Genomic DNA, 15,982 nt, shown 5'->3' with positions numbered 1-15,982 from the left:
TCAATTGTATACAGTAATTCCGAATTACAGCTACTTTGCTGACTGTTCAGGTTTCTACAGTTGTCCTCTCTGAACTATTCACAAATCCTGTCTTCTGTCTGAAGTTTATCATGTACAGCCATGAACACAGAGACTTGAATACCTGCTCTGTTTTTGTCTTGGGAATTGGATAACTACGTCCCTGTCATTTCAGTGGTGTTCAGGGTCTTCTCCCCATGACAGTTCGTAACTATTGATCTGTTACTGAGCCGCTACTGTTGACAGGAACTTGCTTGCTGCTAGATAAGCTTCCATGCTGATTCAGGTTTTATGCAAAATGCATGAATGCTCAGTGTCTCATGGGATGTTTGGAATCTCTTCTAATAAGTCCTAATAGTGTTTATCTAATGCACTGTCTAAATAAACTATTAAATGTAGATTCTTGCTTTCTGAACCCATTAAGGGTTTCATGAATAGATGTTTGAGAATTTCGCAAATCATCTATCCCCAACAGTCATTCTCCATTAGAAAGATTTTAGGTGGAGCTGTTATTTCATAAGAAACAAAATTATTGGAAAAGAAGAATGCTACAATTTCTATTGTAATAATGTTTTACATCATCATCCACAGTTTTTGGTGCCACAGGGTAAATTTACATTAGACAAGACTCACCAAGAGCCCTCTGTTGGAGGGCTTAGATTTACTGCCTGTATGCATGCGTAGTACTGCCCTGCTCTCAGAGCTGAAGTGCCTACCCAGGCCAATCATGGTATATAAGCAAGAAGCATTGGTAGAATCATAAAATATTTTTAGGCTGGAAGGGACCTCTGGAGGTCATCTGGTCCAACTCTCCCCTCCCTTAAAGCAGGGCTAACTCGTATCAGGCTACCAGGGCCTTGTCCACTTGAGTTTTGAGTATTTCCAAGGTTGGCTATTCCACAACGCCTCTGGGCCTCTGTTGCCATGTTTGATTACTCTCACTGTGATTTTTTTTTTTTCCCCCTTAATATCTAATTGAAATTTCCCTTCTTGTAACTTGCATTTGTTCCCTCTTGTCCTGTCATTGCTCACCTCTAAGAAAAGCAGTGTTAATCCCATTTGCAGTGTCAGCTTTATTTGGTTCAGTTACCAGCACAAAACATTCTGGTCTTATCGCAAGACCATTTTGAACATTGTCTATTTTGAACAACGTGCAGTGATGAACAGGAACTTAACCACTGGCACTGAATTGGACTTTATCAGTACAACTGAAATAGTTCACAGCTGTTCTTTGGTTTCTATGTGTATGCTGCAAGGACTGCAGAAGCAACGCCACTGATACTCCATAGTTTTAATCTTTAAACATAAAATAAATCTAGCCTGCTACAGAAGGCTTATTCTGTAATCAATTTCTGACAAAGTAGTAATATCTCAACATGGCTGCTATCACTGTTATTTGCACTGAGGAATACCTTTATTCATCAGTAGAGGACCTCTGGAATTGGTAACCTAATTGGTACTGCTGTTTGAGAACATGTCTGGGCCTGCATTTGAATACAAGTTTTCTCTGTAAACAAACCTATTTTGATGCACAGTGTGCCATACTGAGGTACAGGTGGGCTGTAGGCAATTCCTGGAACATAGCAGCAGGGCAGGAGTGCTAGCTTCAGCTCACACTGTCCCATGGACTATCCCTGAGTCTTTACCGGCAGTTGATGTTAAAAGCAGCAAGTATAGGATTGGTGGGAGTCCAATCTATAAGATCCATACTGAGGCAGTATAATGTGGTGATATGAGTTGAAATATACCATGTTTTGTCTGCTTCTAGGCCCGTATTTCTATGCATAATATAAGCTTACTTACACAGTGTTGACTGTGATGGCCACACAATTACAAGGAGGGGAAAGAGTGCCATTTTAGTCAGCCTGCTATTTCTTCTTTTTCCAAATCCTATAACTATTTTTTTCATAGAAATGACAGTGCTCTCAAATATTACTTTTTTCCTAATATATTTTTTTCCCCCCTCTCTCTACAGTTCTTTGCCTTCGTGGTTACCTCCTGCTATGCTGGAAATACGTATTTTAGCTTTATATCTTGGCGATCACGAACTTTGCAGTAAATATGTTGTTAAAATGAATTCTGTAGTATAAAATATCTTGATTATACTCTTGACAAAAGCGTGGAAGAGGGATGAGGTCTTCTTGAACATTTCTGTTAGAATTGACACAATATATTTTAAGCTGAGATTAAATGATTATTTATAATACAATACCATCTTTAGAGACATCTAACACCGACTTTGTACTGTATAATAAAATTTCATACTGCTTCTTTTAAAATTAACGTGGTATTTTTCTAGACATTGTATAGATGTTATTACTAAACCTTTAATAAATCTCACTCAGACAATGTGCCAATTTTGTAAATGTAACTTTTTAAATGTTACAGGTATACTTTTGATACTGAATGCTACAAATCAAAACTAAGATTGATACTGTCTCATTATTATGTATAAAAAGTGACATTGTGCAGAAAAAACCCACCCAAAGCTTTAAAAATAAATAAATAATTGACCCAACTGTGCATGTTTTGTAAACTGGGAGTAGAAGGTTGCTTTTTAAATTTCTTTTTCGGAGTAAAATATATACTACTAAGAATTCTGATGATCCTGTCAGTTTGCATATTCTAACAACTTCTCACAATCATGAGATTGCTTTTGGAACCTGTTACTGTACGTCTGAAGCTCGCTGAAGGAATGTTGCACCTGAAACAGATTATCTTAACAGGTTTCTCAAATCCAGCAGACTCCAAGGCATAAGTCTAGACAACAGTCCCTTAGTGCTCAGTGTTTAACCTACTGAGAATATCACAAAACACCTACTAAAGGTAATACATTTTTTTTCTCAGGGGACTGTGTTTTTCTCTTTTCTCCTCAGATTAGGCCATTAATCTGTCCTAATTAAAATCTGGGCTTCTAAATCCTATTAAGTGCTATAAAGATTAAATCCATAGAAGAATTGTCAAGACGCCAGTGCTAGCAACAAAGAATTTCTTCCCTCCTTTCCTATCTACTGGCATCATCTGTGAGTTGTTAGTTTAACAAATGAAGTTTTTAATTTGATGCTCATTTTTAAATATCTTTGAGTCAAGCAGAAGTATGACAAGATTATGACTTGCAAAACTGATACCTTTGAAAATGACTTTAAAACACAAATTACCTAAGGAATTTTTTTTCCAGGAATTCTGTGGAGAGTGTAAGGTCATGATTATTTTGTGATATTATTAAAAGTTTTCCTCATTTAAAACTACTGGTAAATCTTTTATTCCTGGATTAAGAAGATTTGGACTCTCTTCCAGTCTTCAAAAACTTAGTTGGACGATTATATATGGTAGTAGAGAAATCTTACTGCTTAAAAAAACTTCTTTATTTTTCCCTGTAACTAAAAGGTGTGTGCTTACTTACACGCATGCCCTGCAGCAAAGAAGATTTATCAGCAGCCAGCTAATTCTGTTCTCAATCACATTGTTTTGTTCTCGATTATCTGTCAGAGTCACAAGATTTCAGTGTAAGGGAAGCCAAGGTATTATTTAAAAACCTATATTTGTCTGCAGATTGCATCTGGCCTGTACAACAAAGGTCAGGCTGTCTGCTGCTTGCTAAAATTATCCAGTTGTGAGAAGGAAGAAGGGCTACCAACTATGCATTTTATCTGCACTGATAAAATGTGTCATTAAAATCCCATATGCTCTTTTCCATTGCTGGAAAAAAATCAAAGGCATAAAAATGATCCAAATGTCAACTGATAAAATGTGACTAGAAATATAGCCAGAATTAAAATCTCATCAGTGATTTCTCATCAGTAAAAACGCTTTTGTAGTAATAGAAATTATTTCTTAAATTATATTTGATGTACCTATCTTAAATCCAAAGAATGTGACTATGTTTGCACAAATGTTTCATGATTTTGTGGTAACTCTGATGGTCTGGTCTAAAGTCATAACCCAGACAGCATTTGTGGATAGAGGTAGTAAGAGGGAGTAGAGCTAAGGGAGAGTAGTATGTTTCATCCAGTTTACTAAAAACTGTCATGGAAACTGTGTGCTACGTGTCAGAAGAAACCCATTAATGAAGGACAAAACCACACTATTACCAGATAAGGAATGATTCTGGCAAAATATCTACCACCTCTCTGGGTCTTCAGCGCTGATCCTCAAGGGAAGATGTGTGGAATGTCTTCCAAAGGCAAATCTGTGAGTTGAATCCTTAATTCTGAATTTAAAAAAATACGTACTAGACAGAAATTTGCTTTATGCTTGGCCTTGCTTTTTTTCACAAACCATAACTTATCTGCCTTGCTCTTTCCTTTTAGAAAGATAATTATCTTACTTCCCATGCTCTTTCTCATCTGTCTCATTTCTCAGCTGTTCCCCAGGTACCAACTGTCTGTTTTTCAACTGTTCTGAATATCTAGTTAAAATTGGAGGAATCAGTACAAGCTGAGAATTACTTCTGAAGTTTGCTCCTCCTATTTCAGGCCTGAAGAAAGGCATAAGCACCCAAAAGGTTATCTGTTTCTTCCAGCACGTTAGCCTTAAATACTGATTTGCAAACTAGGACTTACGCCTTTGTATATTCTAATACTGATAAAGAAGATAAGCTAGCTGTGGCTTATCATGTAACAATTAAAACAAGATTTGTGGCTGCAGGCATTGCTTAGTGTTCATAAGATCGAAAGAAACCTTATTTAAAAGAACAACTGGTAAGTGATGAAATAATTAGCGAAATTCTTAATACAGATATTTAGCAGAATAAACAAAATGCTAATCAACTTGCAAAATGAAGGTATTCGACATTATAAATAACTTGTTTCAGACAGTCTCTCTGAAAAATGTCACCCACATACATAAGGATACTTTGTCAACTTATGGCCGTCAAATTTCATTTATTAAGGAGTTGTCAGTACCTCTTACCATCATCATACATGATGCACTTAGCAAGATGAAGTAAATAGCATGAGAACTGTAATAAAAACTTCAAATTCAGACTGACTTTGTGCCAGTGGTTTACAGGTGATGCCTGTATTTCTGAGTAGAAAATACGAGTGTTATTCTACTTGTATTAATTTAAAGGTATTTCTGTTTCACTGGGCTGAACTCAGATCAGCAGGGCCCCAGTCATATACACAACTTCAAAAGAAGTTAAGAACTAAAGAAGCTGAATCAGCGGGTAAGAAAAATATATTTAATAGGAAGTACAGAAGTTACTAGAACTTTCCTCCACAGGGCTTGCAAGAAAGCTATTAATGTGCGTGCTTCTGAACTTGAACTGTAAGGAGAGGAAGAAAAAAAAGAAGCAGCTGTTTAAAAAAAAAACAAAACCAAAACTCAGCAGCTAGCATTTTACTTTTGTGGAGACTGGCAATATTGTAGCTTTGATATCTAATGACATGAGATAAAATTTGGTGGGACAGCTAATATCTTTTATTGCAACTACTAGCTGGCTTAATAGAAGCCCAGAATTATGTATTGCTTAGTCTATTACAGACCATTGCCTACACTGGCAAACCCTGTCTTCCTCGTAAATTACTTACGCTAGCCTCTTATTTGTGTTGGAGATCATCTGAACTTACCTGTCTTCCCTCCTAAGACAATTTTAGTTGCTGAAGGAGCTATTAAATACTAAATATGAACAGAATGTGCATCCTAACTGCAGAACAGAGCAGCAGAATATGGGGTTACTACTCTAATGAGTATAAAAGTGGCATATGCCCAGCTCAGAGGCCCGCTATTACCTCACTTGTCAGAAAGCAAAACAAGTTATTTTTAAACTTGAGGAAATATATAGCTTCCTTTGCTGAGTTTTGTTAGTATTTCTGCATGATTTAATTCAAACAATGGGGCTGAGACATTTGGACAGTCATTACAGTTTTGCCTGTCACTGCCCCTTAAAATGTTTGCATTAATGTTTTACAAGATCATGAATCAGAAGGTTTGGGTTTTTTGGTGAGAATAAATGTTGTGCGGGAAGATGCTGTTTGCAGCTGTACCTCCACTGCGAAGCACCGGAGCAGCTCCCCTCCAAAGAACATCGCTGACAAACTTTGACAGGCCGAGGGGTCTTTCACCGTTGGAGTAAAGCTACTAACCGCTGTGCTGGCCGGTTCAGTGCGGAGCTCCCATCCCGGGACCCCACAGCGTACAGCGAGGCGTCCCTCTCCCTGCTTGGAAATGTTCGCTTCGGCCTCTATTTCCATGTAACTCAGCTGCAAAACGGGGACGGCCGGGCGTCCCGCTGCGGCTGCCGGACCGGGGAGGTGCAGGGGGAGGGCCGGGTCGGAGCCCCGGCATGGCAACACTTTGCCTGACCCAGCAGGACTCCTGCGCCCAGCTGCCGGGCTTCGTCCCGGGCCCGGCTTCTCCTCCGCCTCCCTGCGCCGCTGCGGCGGCGTCTCCCCCGCGGGAAACCCCCGCGGCTTCTCCTCGCCCTCCCCCTCCGTGGCCCCCGCCCCGTGGCCGCGCCAGCCGGCGAGCGAGGGCGGGCGGGCGGGGAGGCGCCGCGTTCCGCCCGGCCCCTGGCAGCCCCGGGGCGCCGCCGCCCCCCCCCGTCGTCGCCGTCCCGCCCCGTCCCGTACCCCTGTCCCAGGCCGGGCGGCGGCGAGGGAAGCACGGGAGGGAGCCATGTCTCACGGGGCGCGAGTGATCCGCACCGGGGTGAGCAGCGGGGGACCGCGGCCCCACCGGCCGCCACCGCCGCCTCCTCCTCAGCGGGCTCCGACGCGGAGCTCATGGACGGCGCCTATTTCCGCTCCTGCGCCGGCATGCTGAAGGTGGCCCAGATGGTAAGGGGCGAGCGGGGCGGGGGGCGGCCGTTGGGGCCGTTGGGGCCGTTGGGACCCTCGGCCCGCGCGGGCGTCGCCCTCGCCGCTGCTGGGCGTTTCTTTTGGCGGCGGGTCGGGAGAGCGTCGTCGGGCGGCGGGGCTGGGGTGGCAGCTCATTGCCGTGTTGGCCGCTGCGATTTTACCCCTCAGCTCTCGCAGCTCGCGGGAAGAAGAAAAAGCCCCGGTGCCTCCGGCAAAACGAAGTGTTAAGGTCTGTCAGAAGCTGCCTTTGCGTTTTCCTAAGGCAGCAATGCACACTTCTGGTGAGACGGGCGTATGCGAGGCCGGGCTAACGCTACTTGCTCGAAGTACTGCGTGGTGTTACTTTGATAATGGTAGCTGATGGTAATTATTAGTATTAACAACTTTTTGCCATTAATAACAATGGTGACACCGTGGTGGAAAGGCACATCCGGCCCCAGTGGAACACCTCGTTCTGTAGCATGGGTAAGTTTTTGGGAGAAAGCGGGGCCAAGTGCCAGCGCCGACAGTGGGCTGGTAAGGGTGAGCACCATGGCTGAGACCGCCGGTCCAGCTGGCCCTGCGCCCTCCCTGTCAGAGACCTCCAGGCACTGCCCCAGTGACCCAGGGAGGGATTTGGGAGACGTGTGGCTGAAAAGCGGAAATTCAGAAGAAATCGATAGCAGAGAGCTGCCAAGGTCGGAGCTGGTGCCTTCACTTGGCTCAGTGCAGGAAGCCTTGCTCCATCCAGATATGGAGAGGATTAACAGATGGATAAGCTCTTTCTCATTTCTGTGGCACATAATTATTCTTAGTCCATGGAGTGATTTGTCGGCTTAATTCCAGTAACAGCAGTGAATAATGACGGACGGCTAGGAAAGAGCATGTAAGACGACGTGTAGTGATACCTCCTTACATACAGTCTCATCCTGCAAAAACTTGCACCTTGACAACATACTATGGTGGAGTTGTTGCGTTCATTTTTGATAGCCCCCAATGCCTGTTTCCCCCCCTGCATTTATTTGTCTAGTCGTTTTTTTAACCTGTGTAAGTTATTAGCATCCACAGAGTCCTAAATTGACACTAAAAGTTAGGAATCATTTTGTTCTAGGTTACAATGGAGTAATATCAGATCCTAAAGTTTCTATTTAAAAGGCACCCAATTTCTTCCAGTTCATTTATAGCCATCAGCTGCCTTTAGAAATGAGCCTGGGTAGCAAGAGACGGAATTGAATGTGACTGGGCATGGCTACCTGCACCTGCTGAGCATTTGTACTGCGCTCATGAGACCTCAGAGTTGTCCCTCACTATGAGTTCAGTTCGGCAGGAATACAAACAGTTGTCTGCTGGCTTCTCTTGGCTTGGGTTGTTCCCAAAGCATTGTGTGGATCTGGTGTATTTTTTCAGGAGACAAATGACATTGTTTTGAGCATGTGTCTGCATTGCAAAAGAACCTGTAGTCCTAAAACAGTAGACTTGCACTTTGCTGATTAGCTAAAAGTCTGTTTATCCTTTTGCTTTCACCACTGTGGAAAGAACAGTTCCTTTTATGGACTAGAAATACCTAGCCCTCTCTGCTCTCCATCCTGCTATGGTGTCACTACAGGTATGACGTGTGAATCTTACAGCTAGCGCAAGCATGCTTGTTTGTGCAAAAATTTCAGGTTTTGGTGCACATGTAAAGTGTGTGTGTATACTTTACATACTTTACAGATTTTTATGTAATGTATGTAAATTATGTAATTTTATGTAATACTTCACATACTTTACATAAAGTAATATTTTGTCAATGCTGTTCAATATCACATTCATCAGAATTTAAGCTAGTGGCTTTCTGCAGTGACTTCAACAGAAGTTAAAATAATGTAAATTAGTTCCCCTTAGCACTCTTTCAGCTTCACCTTCTTACATTTTTCTGCTTTCCAGCTTGCCTGTAAATCACATCAGTAAAAGTTACCTCAGGTATCCAAGGAACTTTGGCCAAATTAACTTCTTTTAATAAGGTATCACGATAGTGTCGTCTTCTCAAATAATTCCCTAAGAAAATTAAACGTTTGTGCTGTAGTGTGTAGAAATAACCAGGATAGGTTGGTTCTACGTTAACTCCTGCACCCAATAAAATACGGAGACCTAAATATTTTCGCAGCTCTCCTTTATCTCTTCTCAATATTTCCACTATATCCATGGATCCATTTGTATTAGCATTCAGTTCTTCTAGTGTTTGCAGTATCTTTCTTTGAAAAGAATTCATTATGCTAAATCTATAAACATTCCTGCATTAGTGTTAATGTGGCTGGTGGGACTGCGGTCTTACTAAGAAGGAGAACCATTATGCTGGCAGAGGACAAAGGTAAGGTCTTTTGGGTTAGACATATATCACATTAAATTGCGTACTGGGCCTCTGAATGGTTGCAGTTATGAAGAGGGAACATTACTGTTTCTGTTTTCTCTTTCTTCCTCAATCCCTTTCACCAAGAAGTAAATGATATGAGAGAGAACAAGAAAGAAACATTTCATCATTTACTGTAATGTTAAGGGCTGTTTGCAGTGCTTGCAAGCTAAAAAGAAATTGATTGTATGTATATGTGCATGAAATAATTCTAATAGATGACATCAATAAGCTATGGAAATTATACGAAGGAAATAGAAGATAATGTTACAGCTGTTCTTCTGTAAGAAAGATCATAACACGAGAACTAAAACTCAGCAATCTTGGACAAGATGAAGACATTGTGCAGCAATCTGATGATTACTGAATTGTTGCTACTATCTACATGTTACCAGTGCTTTCTCTTCAAATTCTGGGTGCTATGGTGTCTAGCATAGAATGAAATTAGGAAGTTTCTTGTGTTTCTTGCCTGGAAGCCTACACAAATTCCTTTTTTGCTAGAGAATTTCTTTAACCTTGCAGAATTATTATAGCTTTGAAAAGATAATGCATTTTATGCAGAGTTCCTGGCTTTCCAATGCTTAGGGAATGGTCTGTAAATATTTTGAAAATAAAATGGAGGAGAAAACATAGTTCTGTGACTTGTGTGTTTTACATGGCAGTAAGACAGTTTGAAAGCTGTTTTGCATGTGTATTACTAATGTTAGTAGGGGCTCCATTTTCAAAATCCAGTCTGAATTGATGCTCTGATTTTAACAGGAAGTTAGAAGTATCTTCAACATCTAACCCACTTCAACTGGTTTAACTTGATGGTGATTAATATAGCTTTTTCTTTTTCTTTTCTTTTCTTTTTTCCTTTTTGTTTGTATTTGCAGTTTTGCCAAGATCTCTTATATTCACAGGGATACATGCAGGATCCCATTGTGACCACCTTGGTTCTATAGCAGCAGTGTACTAAGTAGGTGTGTTAGTGGATGTGTATCAGTGTGCAAAATACACTTGTACCAGAGAAGCTAAATAACTTGAATTTTAGCCAGCTTGGCAAAATCGACACGTGGCAATCTTCAGTATGCCACGCTAACCGTGCTGATTTGTTTGAAGCACGTTTGCTCTGTGTCCATGCTCAGACATTGTCTGTGTCATGTCCTACTGCTGGCTTGTTTTATTGTAAGACTTTCTAGGAACGTACATTACTTAGCTTGGTGAGTTCTCAGTAGATGGGTTCTTGGAAGCCTTTTGAGGCATCCTGTGCCATTAGAGACAGTGGTATGAATTTGCATCCATATTGTCACCAGGGTGGCTCAAGTGGCAGTGTTCATAGATTGAAACAAGTCTGATCCAGCTGAATTTCTTGTGGAGCCCTTATGTGCCTTTTGTATTTTTACAGCTGAAGTCTGGAGGATGCCACAGACACTGTATTGGACTAGGTCCTGCTTCCAGCACAGCCTATGTTTGACAGTGGAGCCTATATAGGTATCCCGCCATCTTAGGCAGCTGGCTGGTAGGAATGGTTGTGATTGTATCACCTGGCCAAAGTGTCTGATGCAGAGATTTGCAAGAGTGTGACCAATACAGACTGAAGAGAGAAAAGAAGTGTTGAGAGCTCGCTTGCAGAAGGAGAGCCATCACGGCACAGGACATGCTTGTGTATGTCTCTCAGGTTTCTCAAACTGTTCTTGGACTGTTCCTTGTTTCTGGACTCTGAGAGGTGTAGAGGTGGTCCATGGCCTTATTTGCCTCTCTTTCACCTCCTTCAGTTGGGCCAAGCTAACTTTGACCACAGTTCAGGCAGAAGGCGATTGTTCCCACAATAACACTGTTGTTACTGAGTGGACAATAGTTCTGGCACAGTAAGCACAGCCTCAGAATACAGGGTGTTTTAAGCTAAAAACAGTGCTGATTCTTTCAGCTCAATATGAACCAGGAAAGAGCAGTTTCACCAGACAGAAGAGAAGAAAATCAAAATTATCTTCTCAAGGCTGAAGAAAAAATTTACAAACAATTGCAAGGTAGAAAAGGATAAACTCAATAGAAGTTGACTTAACAACATCATTTTAACTTGTTAAAAATGCTAAGGCAATAGTTAAAGCTTTACTACTGAGTATCTATTTAATTTCCAAAGTATGTCTTGACAAAAGCAATTACATACTTGACAAGTGAATGGCCAACAAGACAGTCTGTAATTCTGAGTAACTTTGAAGTGCGCTGAAACCTCTGTGGTTTATTCATATACTAACATACAGTTGAATGATAGTATTCAAGAGAATATTAATACACCTAACACTGAAAGCTAGAAAATGCTGGTAGTTAGGTTGCTGGAACCAAGATCAATTTCTGAATGTGTTGGATGATGTCAGACAAATTTACTGGGGAGCTAAATTGAGAAGAAGTTAAAATATGAAAAGAAAGCAAAATCTGTTAGTGGAAGAAAACAATTCCTAATCAAAACCGTTGATACGGGAAAAGGAAATTCACAAAAGCAAATGATGCTTGGAATGATTTGAGAGCTACTCAATCTTCTAACTTGATTTTGAGCCTGAAACATCTTTCTGTCCATGGAGGTGATTGAAGTAAAATATCTAATTCTTTGCAGCAGCGCATCAGTGATGTATGATTTTGCCTGTACGGTAATAATGCTGCTCAGTCAGAAGAGAGGGATTGTGGTGATATGCAGAGATGCTGAAACTGTAAGCCTGTCTCTGGGTCCTGTGTAGACTGCACTTTCAACTTTCCCCTACTATCGCTCTGTCTATAGTTCTTCCAAAGGAAAATAATGGCCAGAAGTAACATGCTTGGTGAAAGTTGCCGGATGCTAACCCACAAAGCCTAGATTCAAACAGTTCTGTGTTCTGCTTGACTTTTCATCTGGCTGATAACAGAAAACATGAAAAATAATGCTCTAATAGCTATCACTGATGTCATGACATATTATACAAAAAGTCTTATTTTGAGGCATGCAGGAGGCATTTTATGTTTGCAAAGAAAATAATAATTGAGGAAAACCACCCCAAGAATGTGCAGGTGTCTTCAGTCTCCAACTATGTGATAAACTACTGGCTAAGCAATAAGAAATGGGACGTGTTTTTTAGCAGCAAAGTTATTTTCAGGCCAAGGTCAGAGCTATGTGTTGTAGCTGCTAATTATTTTTGTTGTTCTGCTAGAAGGTGCAATAAAAGGACCTTGCTTGGCATGCTGAGCAAAGAGAGAAAAAAATTATCTAAGTCTTAGATGCCTCCAAAGTAAGCAGGAGCACTTCAGTGAGGAATGTCCAAGCCCACTAATTAAAACCAATAGGTCTGGGAAGTCCTGTTATTTCCACTCTGAGATCACTGAAACAGGCTGGCTTGGCCAGTTGTATTTTTTCCATGCCTTTGCTTTGGGTGGCCACTTTACAGTTTCTGCCCAGGTATTTGCGTAAGAGCTGGGAGCAAACAGTATGTTCTCTGTGTGTTAACCAGGGAGTGCTTGGTGGTAGGCTGACACAGTTTTATGTGATGAGACAAAACTTCACAAGCAACACCAGTTTAAGGAATTTTCCCTTTCTGTCTCACCTCCATGCAGCTGTTCTCAGCTGCAGTGATGCAGCTGTTCACAAGGTTACGGAGTAAACCAAACCAGGGAACTGGTGTAGCTTTACTTCAGCTTTCCTTCGGTTTTCTTTTTTCTGTAAGAGTTTTTAGAGAACAGTGCAGCCATAGAGACTACTGTCAGCAAGAGCAAGTGTCTGGCATATAAGGGCAGGAACTACATAAGTCTGAAGTGGTTCCATGTGCTTCAAACCACAAGCTGAGAATGTAGTCCTTTTTCTTCTTCTCTTGGGCAGGGGAAGGTTTTGTACCATCTGTTTTAATTTCTATCTCTTTCAGCAAAAAAGAAACTAGTAATTTTTCTGATGTTGAAACTGCTCTAAGAGGCTAAAAAATCAGCTCCAGTACATTTTGTAAAAAGACAATTATAGTCATTGTTAAACACTAGGGAATCTCTGTTCTGAATGTGTCAGTGAATGTTTTATTTGTAGCTTGAAAGAGACTTCCTAAAAGCACAAAGTTGGAGCTATCTTGCATTGCTCATTTGACCCATCCATTAGGATTTGTTGCGATACATTCATTAGCAACCTGAGTGCATGTAGTGCTCTTTGTATAGACGTGATTGAACAAGGGTTAGCAAATACATTTTGTGAAACAAAAAAAAAAGGAAATGAAGCCTAGAAATTTACCACATCACCTGAGACATGTTTAGTATGCTTGAAAGAGCAGAGTGAAGTATTGGCAGTGGTTTCCTGGCACATTTGTTTTACAGGAAGTTAGATTTGCAAATGCCATTTAAAAATCTTAATCAGATGTACATGGTGTCTGTGGATAATAAGATGGGGGGAAAAGCATGGATTCTTACTGCTTTGTGACTTTCCTTTAAGACATGCAAGTGTGGTGTTTTCCCTTTCTTCACTGTCTTTGGAGATAGTGTCCCTTTGAACATCCTCTTCTGCCACAGAGAAACAGAAACCAGGGGATCGGTTCTTTTCAAGTGCAGTCTCCATCTCCTTGGAGCCTATAAATGATAAAGAGCATCTTGCCAAGCATCCTTCAGTGAGTTCCAGGGCTGTAGATGCTGGAACGATCTGTTGTGTCTCATTGTGATCCAGTAAAGCTGTGGCTGTACCTCAGTGAGGGCAGTATACCTGACCGTGAGGCTCTCTTAGGTACCTGCTGTGCATTACCGGGGTAATGGAGTATTGTCCCCCAAAGCCAGACAGTGTTTGCTTACTATGAGTAAGTGTTTCCTCCGCTCCCCTCCCTGGGGAGTCCTTGTGAGGTATTCGCACAGTACTGCGGCTGAGTTGTATCCTTTGTGCTGTTGTCACATCATGTGCGCTGTGGACTTGTCCTCCTATTTTGTGGTGAGATGTAAAGTATAGAGCAGCCAGAAATTGCTACTTTCTGTACACAGAGATCAAACTCTAAAATTGCTGTGATTTCCTTTCACCCACCTGTGAGCTTCCTCTTTTTTGCATAACTCAGATTCTTAAGGGATCATCACGGCTGAAACAACTCCCTGCACTGCGATGCTGGTAATTTGATGAATGTAATGGTAAGTACAGATGTGTCTGACTGGTCAAAGCTAGGTGACTGCAGCTTTCAAAGCCAAAGCAAATTTGGCTGCTGTTCTTGCAACAGTAGCAGCAGCTGCAATGCTTACGGCTTCCTCTCCTGCTCACAGCTTCCCTTAAGGAAAATGGAAGTGCAATGATGACAAGATTGCGAAGCTGCTTCAAGGGGGAATTTTCTTAGAATGTTTGTGGTGGTTTGTTGTTTTTTTTAAAAAAAGCCATTAGTGAGTTCAAGAAACAAGTACTGAATGCTGGGAGAGAAGTATGCTGTTAACCTGAGATGACCAGCAGCAGCTGCAGAACTACAGAACGACTTAGCATACTTTCCGCAAGTCTGTAATCACGCTCTGGGAAGGCCACTTCAAGAGCTCTCTTACCTGTTTGGGAAAAACACAGTCCCCAGTTGCTGCTTGTCACCTGCTGGCTAATTGAGCCTTTTGTAGATTGCTTGAGTGAAGCTTCCTAGTAGGCACAGGAGTGCTGTCCCAGCGTGTTTGAGAGGCCTGCTGGTCTCCAGGCGGTCACTGAAAGCTGTCAGTTGTGACAGTGCCACTGGGAAATCTCATCTATTCTCATTTTTCCCGCTCATTCATTGCCCTTCACTTCTCTGGCACTTTGCCAAGCATCAAGTGTTTGCACTTAGAAAAGGTCGTTCTTTTGTGTGCTGAGGCCCGGTCTGATCCAGCAGCCAGGTTGTGATGATGCCAGTTGGTCTGGAAATTTTCATGATGTTAGCATTTTCGGGAACTCTCACCTGTTTTTTCCTGATAAAAATTATGATGTGCCAGCACAGCTAACAACGTGGACTGTGGTGATGTAAACAAGTCCTCCTTGTGTTCGAGGAGACCTTGCTCAAGGCTGTGTTGCCATGGCTAACAAAGCCTTTGCTGGAGGTGAGAGATACGAACTTTTTAACTGCTGTCTGTGCGACTGCCAGATGTCAGTGTGGTGTGCTCTGGGGCAGGGAGAGATACGGCAGGTGTTAACTGAAGATTTGAATCAGTCAAGCAATAAATGCCTCAGACAATGAGGACGGGTCGTGTTGTGAGCAGCATCTGTAAGGGCGAGTGACGAACAGATTACTTGCTGAGGGTTAGCAGGCATAGGCACTGAGACTTCACTGAGCAGTTTGCAAGGTATTCCTTATCTCAGTAACAACTTTCAGGAAGATGAGATTGCATATGTTTTTTATTTTTTGTGCATCTAGTTTGATAGGTTACTAGAATGATCGTTGCCATGAGGTACGGGTTTTGTGTTATATGTTCCTATTTGAGTTTTAAGTAGCTGTATGCTGTTAGATATGTATATGTATTGGATATCCAGGTCAAGGGGGAAATGTTGCAGCTTGCTGTGCAGTTTGTGGGTGTCTGTTAATAATAAACAGTGTGTACCCTGGGCTTCAAGCAGCCAGCCAGTCTGAGCCAGGCTTGGCTGGTCAGCCAACGTGGACTCCTTCTCTGTAGGTGGTATTGCCATGCATGGTTGGTAAATCCATTTTTAGACAGCCTTGAACTTTATCTACAAGAGCTCTATAGCTCACAAGTAAGGATTAAGCTCTTTCTATATTGTATATTACTGACAATATGGGACTTTATCGACTATTTAAAGGGCAAACAATACGAACAACCCAAACAATATATCTGAGAATGGTTCAGAGCAGTGGTTTCAGAGGTGCCTTGCTCCTTCAAG

The 15,982-nt window shown here is 41.7% G+C and overlaps 2 protein-coding genes across 3 annotated transcripts in view; both read left to right on the top strand.

Moving 5' to 3' along the window:
• CMTM8 (CKLF like MARVEL transmembrane domain containing 8) overlaps nucleotides 1-3,216 on the top strand; it is a 37,211-nt gene extending 33,995 nt beyond the window's left edge. For both annotated transcript variants that reach the window (XM_050891830.1, XM_050891829.1), the window contains one exon: nucleotides 1,994-3,216. In XM_050891830.1, coding sequence (XP_050747787.1) covers nucleotides 1,994-2,077 — 84 coding nt within the window. In that variant the 3' untranslated portion in view covers nucleotides 2,078-3,216. The remainder of the gene's footprint in view (nucleotides 1-1,993) is intronic.
• A 3,420-nt stretch (nucleotides 3,217-6,636) lies between these two features.
• The window catches only part of CMTM7 (CKLF like MARVEL transmembrane domain containing 7), a 29,993-nt gene continuing 20,647 nt past the window's right edge, over nucleotides 6,637-15,982 (top strand). The window contains 2 exon segments of the mRNA XM_050892648.1: nucleotides 6,637-6,685; nucleotides 6,688-6,797. Coding sequence (XP_050748605.1) covers nucleotides 6,637-6,685; nucleotides 6,688-6,797 — 159 coding nt within the window.

Source organism: Gymnogyps californianus, chromosome 2 (genome assembly GCF_018139145.2).
Source record: "Gymnogyps californianus isolate 813 chromosome 2, ASM1813914v2, whole genome shotgun sequence".
Taxonomy (NCBI): domain Eukaryota; kingdom Metazoa; phylum Chordata; class Aves; order Accipitriformes; family Cathartidae; genus Gymnogyps; species Gymnogyps californianus.
This window is presented reverse-complemented; position numbering and strand designations above follow the sequence as displayed.